Source organism: Geospiza fortis, unplaced genomic scaffold, assembly GCF_000277835.1.
Source record: "Geospiza fortis unplaced genomic scaffold, GeoFor_1.0 scaffold353, whole genome shotgun sequence".
Lineage (NCBI taxonomy): Eukaryota > Metazoa > Chordata > Aves > Passeriformes > Thraupidae > Geospiza > Geospiza fortis.
The window spans coordinates 1,350,725-1,358,689 of record NW_005054473.1 but is presented as its reverse complement, the minus strand read 5'-3'; the positions used below and the strand labels follow the sequence as shown (position 1 = coordinate 1,358,689).

Here is a 7,965-nt window from a genome sequence, read left to right as displayed (position 1 = left end):
GCGCTGGAACCTGCGCACAGCACTGGGTTCACCACGAAAGCCGCCAGCGCCACGAAATGGTGCCGCCGGTCCTGGGAGCCACGTGCCATGGGAACACGCCGCTGGAACAGCGCACAGGCGTTGCTGGAGCGCCGGAGCTGCCCCGCCCACACGAACCGCGCGGAAATCGCAAACCCTCTCAAGACTGGATTTTTTCCTGCACCGGGAGGTAACCCCCACCCTCTGAGGGTCCCCCCGAGGTCCCACTAAGCTGTGCAGGGAATACTCACCCCGCTTTGGGGACTGTGACTGGCTGGAGCATCTGCAATGAAGTTCCTCGTCTTGGATTGGTCCACCATGGGCACGGCGGGTTCCAGATCGTACCCTCTGGGCTCCCCGCCAACAAAAACACGACGAAGAAGTCAGAGGAAGGTGAAAGTCTAAAAGCTAACGTAATCCACTCGTGGAATTACCAGCTCCTTCATGGCCATCGTGGGACGACAAACACTTGGGCGCGACCTGCAATAATCCGTCAGTTCTCTGGGCTTTATATGGGTCCAACCCCGGCCAGCTCGAACCCAAGCCCAATACGGGCTTGCATAGACAAAAGACAAAAGATGAGAAGCGCTCTTTTCTACGTGGGGACATGTGTCCCGTTTATTCACTTGGGGCAGGACACTGTTGGCACTGTGACCACCCAGGTAGAAAAGAGGACGGGGCCTCCTTGCAGGGCAGTTTTGTGCCTCAAGGAAAGGGGGCGGGGAAAAAGGACCGTGGCCAATGGGATGCCACTGGGGAGGGGTGAGGGGAGGGGTATCCACAGGGCCGACCACCGGGGGTGCATGGGGAGGAACCATGTGATAGGAAGGGGGAATACACCATCCGCGTGACCCAGTAACATTTCTCTCATCACTAGTGCAAGGATAGCTAAATGCAATACAACAAAAGTCCTGGAGTGGAAGCACAGACGTCCCTGCAGGGAAGCTGTTAAAATAAATACTGAGAATCAGAGTCTTCTGAACTGGGAGGAACCCAGAGGGATCATCAAGACCAACTCCTGACCCTGCATAGGTCACCCCAAAAATCCTACTCTGTGCCTAAGAACTCTGTCAAAATTCTCCTGGAGCTCTGGCAGCCTTGGGACTGTAATCATTCCCTGGGGTGCCTGTTCAGTGCCCAACCACCTCTGGGTATGGACTGCTCATTCTTTCCTCCTCACTTGTGCTATCTGAGGGATCTGTGCAACCTGTTGGATCACTGTTGAAATGAATAATTTTTTCACAGGTTAGCTTTTATCCAGATCAGTCTTCAGTGTACTGTATTTGTACACAAATCATTGTGCGTGTGCAGAGGGCACAGATGAGTGGAAGGATTCCTTTCTTCTCCACTATCAGAGAGAGCTGAGCTTTCACCACAGTTTTGGACAGTAATTCTGTGAAACCGTATCTGCTAACTTGCATTTACTGCTGCTTGAACTGTAGGAGTTCCAGACCAGTCTTAAGCTGGTGGTCTCAACCCCCAAATTTCTAGGCACACTACCCCTGTGATGGGAAGAGGCACTTAATCTGTGCTGAATGTGGAGAATGTTTGAAGAGGGATTGTTTCCTTTATGAGTTTAGAGATCAGTAACAAATCCTGAAGTGCCCAATAGCTACACACTGCCCAGGGCTTTTCAGGAAGGACAGAAATGTGTGTACCTGTGATGAGTGGGGGGGAACAAAGGTAAAAATCAGCCATATTGAAGTGGATAAATTTTCTCATTCTAGGTAAAATTGTCGATGGGCTGTTGGTCATGAGAAAAATTGAAGTAAGTTTGAATATGGCTACTTCCTTGTGAATGTCTGCATTGGAAAGTTATGCACATGATTAAGTGAGTTGTCTTGCTGTCTGTTTACAGGATACCAGCTAATACCAGTGTTGATAACTGGCATTATTGGTTGTCATCATTATAATGTAGCAGGAAATCTGTTGAAGCACAGGCTGTCATATGAGTTGGCTTTGGAAATGCTAGGATCTTGTGACTGTGATAGTCTTTGAGCGGGGATTGCGCTCTTGGCTTTATTTGCTTTGCATTTGTTCAGAGGCTGAATTAAAAAGTTGTTCCATCAGCAGCTCAGACAAGAGCATAAAGCATCTCACTTCTTTGCCATTGACTGGGATTATTCAGCGGATGCAAAATCATCAGTTCTGCTGATCTACGATCAGCATGTTTAATATGAAAAAATTAAGCTAATCTCCTGATAGGCTTCTAGGAGCTGAAGATAAATACAGTCCAGATGATGGTTGCTGCCAGCATCAGGCCTGGGTGTCATGGCAGGATAATGAGTAGATTTAACAAATAGCAGCAAGTTCTCTGAGACAGCCAGCATTGACTCCATGACACATGTGGGATAATGTGCATAAGGGTCTCTAATCTAGAAAGTGAGGCAAAACACAGAGCTGTTGGGCTTTGCGACAAGGTTACACAGAAGGAGTAGTACCGCGTGGTATAATTGCTGGAGCATTGTGGTGAGCCTGCTTTGGGTATTGGTACAGTGAGACCAAAGTAAAGAAAATTAGAGATTCAGAGAACAGCTGAGTCTAGCGCATCAGGAGGTTCAGAATTAGGGTTTCTTTGCCACAGTCTCTCTCCTTTCTGTGTGAGCACAGGTTTGTTTTGCTTGTGGCAGCTGCTTTTAGTATCAAAGCCAGAGCAGCCTCAAGTATCTCCATGAGGAGCTCTCCAGTTCTTACTCTATTCCTTCCCTCGAATTCAAAGGACCAGCCTCTGGTCTGTGTCCCAAACCTCTGCTTACAGAGGGAATTCACCAGCTTATGGCTGGGCCTGTTGCCAAATGTGTAATGGTGCTTTTCTGCTCCTCAGAGCTGTGTCTGGAATTCCCTGTTCCTCATGTTACAGAGATCTCTCTTAGCCAATCTTCCAGTACCTGTCACTCCCTGAGTTTGCTGTGCTTTCATAAGTTTCAATGTTCTGTATTTGTTTGTCCCCAGAACGTGCCTACAGGTCCCAATAACAAACCCAAGTTGCCAGTTGTGATCTCTCAGTGTGGGGAAATGTGAAGTGATGAAAAAGCAATGTGGTAAGTCTCAATCTTCACAGGCACAGTGCCATGAACTCTGGGCTGCTCTGCTTCTTACTTTTCTCTTGATTTATTTTCACATTTCTTTGAACCTGCAGAGAGCTGTGTCAGCTCATTGAAAGACCAGAAAGTGCTTCTCTAACAGCATTTGTTTTTTGTCAGCTGAAGTCCCAGAACTGGCTTCCCTCCAAGCTGCACAAACACCAGAGGCAGCACAGCAGGGATAAGATTTTGCAGCTGTAGTCGAGGAGAGGATGGGTTTGTGGGAGCTTTTTCTTGGATTGGGTTAGGCTGCCTTGAAGCCTTGATTGTAGAAAGTGGATGAAAGGGAATTACAGCAGTAATCCCTCTGGCATTACCCAGGCAGTCTAGCTGGTGGGAAGCCTCACTTTGACCTGCATATTGGAGAACTTTCCAACAGCTACAAAAAGCAGATTATCCATGGGTGGGACAGGCAGGGATCAAGAAAAGGAGACGAGAAAGGGAGGACTTAAGCCTCCTTGCTCAGTATAGCTGTAGGACCAACATTACTGAAGGACTAAGGAATACCATTTTGCATAGTCTTGCCTTGACTTGAAAAGAGTACCACTGTCTTTATCTGAAGAGAGATGTTTCCACTATTTACTGTTCAGGCTTCATTTTGGTTAAACCAATAGTCTCAAGCTAACATACAGTAAGTATTCTGTTTCCATTTGTCTGCTCAATTTACTGTAAAAACTACGGGTATTTAAACAAATCTGTCTAGATTTCAGTGTGTTGGGCTTCAGTTTGTCAAAAATCGGCTGTATTAGCCTTTTGGTTGCTGATTTTTTCCACATTTCAGGAGGCAGTTTGGACAAAAGCACATACTTACTCAATTCCTTCACAGAAGGAATTGCCCACAATGTTCCTTCTTTTGTAATGAAGTCTCAGAGACCTGCAGCACTTCAAACTCTTTGGAGCTCTTGCTATTTGATGAAGTGACAACAGGGAATGTAATCATTCTTCCATTCCCCTGGTACTTCTGGTGGCATTTACAGGCTTTTGAAAAAAGCCTGCTAGCAAGGCTGTTCCTTTTCTTGCAGAGCTGTGCTGAAGGGTTGGGTTCCCTTTAGTGTTGTACTCAGTCCCAGACTTTCTTATAATTTTGGTTTGGAGTACTGGGTCTCTGGCCAATGCCCAGCTTGAGCCTGGAAGCTTTTCATTCATAGGTGCAAGGCTGGTGCCACCTTACTTATTTGCAAGCCTTGCTGCACTCTCATGTCTCTCATCTGACTGGGGATGAGAACAGCTTTTGCATTGCCTGATGTCACACAGCCACATCAGCTACTTGTCAAGATCCTTGAAAATCAGCTGGGAGAAAGAGGCACTGTTGCTTTTAACTTCAGAAGTAGGTGGGTTGCCTGACAGGCAGATTTAGGAGAACTCCTGAGTTCTCTGGATGATGAAAGCTGGTGTGTGTAGCAGCTGGCATGCTCTTAAAATCACTGTGTGGCCCCCAGTGTCACTGCACAGCCTGGCTGTTGTAGGATCTGTTGGGAATGGCTGTCCAGCATTTAGACTTACCTGTTTCTTTTTCCTTTCAGTGTTCCTTTACTGGTGATTAGACCTGTGCTGGCTCTGTGCAATTCTAATTCCAGCCAGCTCACCTACTGCCCCAGACTTCTGCACAGGCCAGATCCATCCTCTTGAGGTTCTCCTGAAATTATTTCATAATGGGCATCTTTTTTTTCTTTTTTTCTTTTTTTTTTTTACATTTTGAAATGTAAATAAAGAATTTTTTAAACATCTGCAGTGCACATCAATTAACATTAGTGGGAATGGATTCCTCTCTAGGTGAGAAGGGCTGTAATATCTTCAGCAACATGTATTATCCCTGGCTGGTTCAGTCAGGAACATTTACTGCATGGAATTGAGAGAAAGAAGGGGTGACAGGAGTTTGGCAGAGCTGTGCTGCACCAGCTCTTTCACTCAGCAGGTAACTACAATTGCCTGGCTGGCAGAAAGGTTCTTGGCATCTTGCGAATCTCCAGAACCTTTGTGTGTACAGCCTTTCTGAGGCATGAGGAATTGGTATAGAACAGATTCCACCACCATGAGTGCTGTGCTCTGAGGAGAGTTCTGATGTAAACAGGTGTCTTTCAGCCTTCCCTTAGCACATGGTAGCACCAGGCCATTGAGGTGTTATGTGCCACATGTGTTGGAGGAGGGGTTCACCTGGGTACTTACAAAGGCGTTGGAGCAGGCTTGTTGTATGGGAAAACCAGAATGGTGATGCTATAGGAATGAAACTGGGGCTGCTTGTCCTGTGTATTGAGGAGAGTGCAGCTGAGGCTGTCTTTCTTCTCCCAGAACAGGGCTGAGAGCTCACCCTCCTGGCAGGGGACAAGCCAGCACCCTGCACAGGGCTGGGTTCCAGCAGGAGCTTTTCATCCAGCTGTTTAAAGGTAAAGTGCCTGATGAAAGTTAGGACAGAGTCTGTTCTGCCACATGCAGGTGCTTCATCCCATGTGGAGACATCCCATCTGTGCCTGGGCAGTGGGTGTAGGGTGCACTCTCTGCCTGAGCTTGGCCTTGCACAGCATTGACATGCTGGAAGAAGCTCCCACAGGCTTGGCTGTGCTCTTTTCTCTCATGGCTCTTTGAAATCCTGGCAGCAGGCTCTGGCTGTCAGGATTCCTATGTCCTCATTCCTGGGATTGCAAAGTAGCTGAGAACACTCACTTCTCTCCAGCCTGAAACGTATCACTTTGTACCTGCAGAACATCAGGTGATAAAAGAAGCACAGACACCCCAGTCTTCCCCAGCCCCACACATGCTTTGCAGAAGGCTCTCCTGTAAGAGGAGGGTTGAAGATTCTCAACAGGCTGGCTCAGGTACTTCAGAGAGCTATGCCTGGCAGTGCTGTGCTGAGGTTTGCACTTCTGGCTGCTGGTACCCAAATTCACCATTTTTTCACCAGGGAAACCAGTTTATTTCTGGTCCAGGCTTAGCAGCACTTTTTCAGCCTGATGTATTTATACCACTGCCATCAGCTGGCCTCACTTCCTGCATACAGGGGTCACAGAGCTTCCCCAGATTAATTAAGAGTGGCAAAAACATTACTACCTCTTTGTTGTTACAATGGCTAATTACATCCCATTATATTTCCCTTCAACGTGGAGTGTGCAGGATTCCAGCTCCTGTACCTTGTTTCTTACCTGCTGGCTGAAAGTCTTCTCAAAAACCACATTTTTTGTTTGAATTCTCCCATGAAGATATCACACTTGTGTTGTATGTAGCAAATCCTGGAATGTCCTGTAGAGGAGATGATGGACCTCCTCTCAGCTCCAGCATCTTCCTCCAGCTGTGGATGCTGCAGCTGGAAATGGTGTTTCTGGTGGCCTGTGCATTTCCCTGAGGGTCTGAGTTGCCTCTGGATCCCACAGTGTTACCCCCCAAAGACATTGTTGGGGCCCATGGTTTCGGCTGTAGGTGCATGGCCCTGACACATCCCCACAGATTTCCTCCCTGGAGTTTTCTCTGTCATGGGTGACTGCCTGGTGTATTCTCTAATTCTAATTCTAATTCTATAGTAAGATTATTTTTCAGGTGATTCACTGTAGTGGTTTTGGTTTGTTAATTTAAGATTTCTTTAATGTTGAGATTTTTTTAATTAACGTGTTGATGAGTGTGGTGGGTTTTAGTGTCGGCTAATTACTTACATACTTATTTCTTGTTGTGAAATAGGAAGATAGGATTAGGAGAAAGGTAAAGTAGGCTTAAAATTTTAAAAGGGTATAAAGAAAATTTTATTAACAGTAATTAAAAGAAAAAAGTAGTAAGAATTAAAACAAACTCTTTAGAATATTTTTGTTTTATAACTTTTTTTTACTGATAATGTAAAGAAATAAAATTTAAAATTTTTTGTTAGTTTATTACTTTTAAAATAGGGTTTGGTTGGTTTTTTTTCTCATACAAAACTGTGACAGTCACCAAGCAGCATCCAATTTTTACATCATTCTAGCTTCTTTATCCAGGTCATCATCCTGGTGCAGATCCTTTTGGGATTGTGTTATTGTTTTCAAGCCCTTCCCTTCATTAACTGATTTGAAGATTAGGTGAAAGAGGTCCCAAGAGAGCAGGATGAGACCAGTGTTCCTAATGGGTTGATGTAGTGGGTTGAGCTTAGCCTCGTTGGAGTCCCTCGCCTGGCTAGGGCAGAATATGGGGAACTGGGATGGCCGACTGGGCAGTGATTGTGTGCAGTGCTGAGAGGGCTGATCCCAAGGGGATACATGTTGGGTGCAAAAATGGTGGAGTGGTGGATCATCTCCCAGAGACATTCTGGGTGGTTGCTGATGACCTTACCCTCCTGCCATGTTAGACAAATGACATAGCCAAAGCAGGGCTAGGAATCTGGCCACCAACCACATTCTTCAACTGCCAAAGAAAAATTTAGTTGTTGGACAAGGACAGGGTTTTCCTCTCGACCTTCCCTCTGGGGAATCCAGCAAGAGATGTCGGGTATCTCCGGGCCACTGTAAGGTGAAGACATAGGGGTAAGGAGGCAAAGAGGAGCTGAGAGGTGGTGGTTGGAGAAAGGCTCCAGCAGGGTAAAGTTCCCAGCAGTAATGCTTTCCCGACAGCCTGGGTGGGTAGAAGGGCTCAGGGTGAGGATCTGCCCCCGCCCCTCCAGGAAGTGAAGGATGGGATGCTTGGGGAAAAGCTGAATCCGCGCGGGTCAGCTCAGGGCTGTAACTGCACGTCCGTACGTGCAGCACGTGGATTGGGGAGCTGTGACGCGGCTCCAAATCCGTCATTTTCCGCTGGAATTTAACGTTCTCAGGCCCTTTTTGGCAATCACTAGCGGGAGTGGGCGCCCCCGGAGCGCTAGGACCGGAACCGCCCGCAGGATCGCTCTGCCCTGGATCTTGGCAGCGAGCGG

The 7,965-nt window shown here is 46.9% G+C and overlaps 1 protein-coding gene across 1 annotated transcript in view; it reads left to right on the top strand.

Moving 5' to 3' along the window:
• Positions 1–4,826, top strand: part of PPIH (peptidylprolyl isomerase H) — a 17,126-nt gene extending 12,300 nt beyond the window's left edge. Inside the window, exons 8-10 of the mRNA XM_005428169.2 lie at positions 1,746–1,786; positions 2,971–3,059; positions 4,625–4,826. Coding sequence (XP_005428226.1) covers positions 1,746–1,786; positions 2,971–3,039 — 110 coding nt within the window. The 3' untranslated portion in view covers positions 3,040–3,059; positions 4,625–4,826. The remainder of the gene's footprint in view (positions 1–1,745; positions 1,787–2,970; positions 3,060–4,624) is intronic.
• The last annotated feature ends 3,139 nt before the right edge of the window (positions 4,827–7,965 follow it).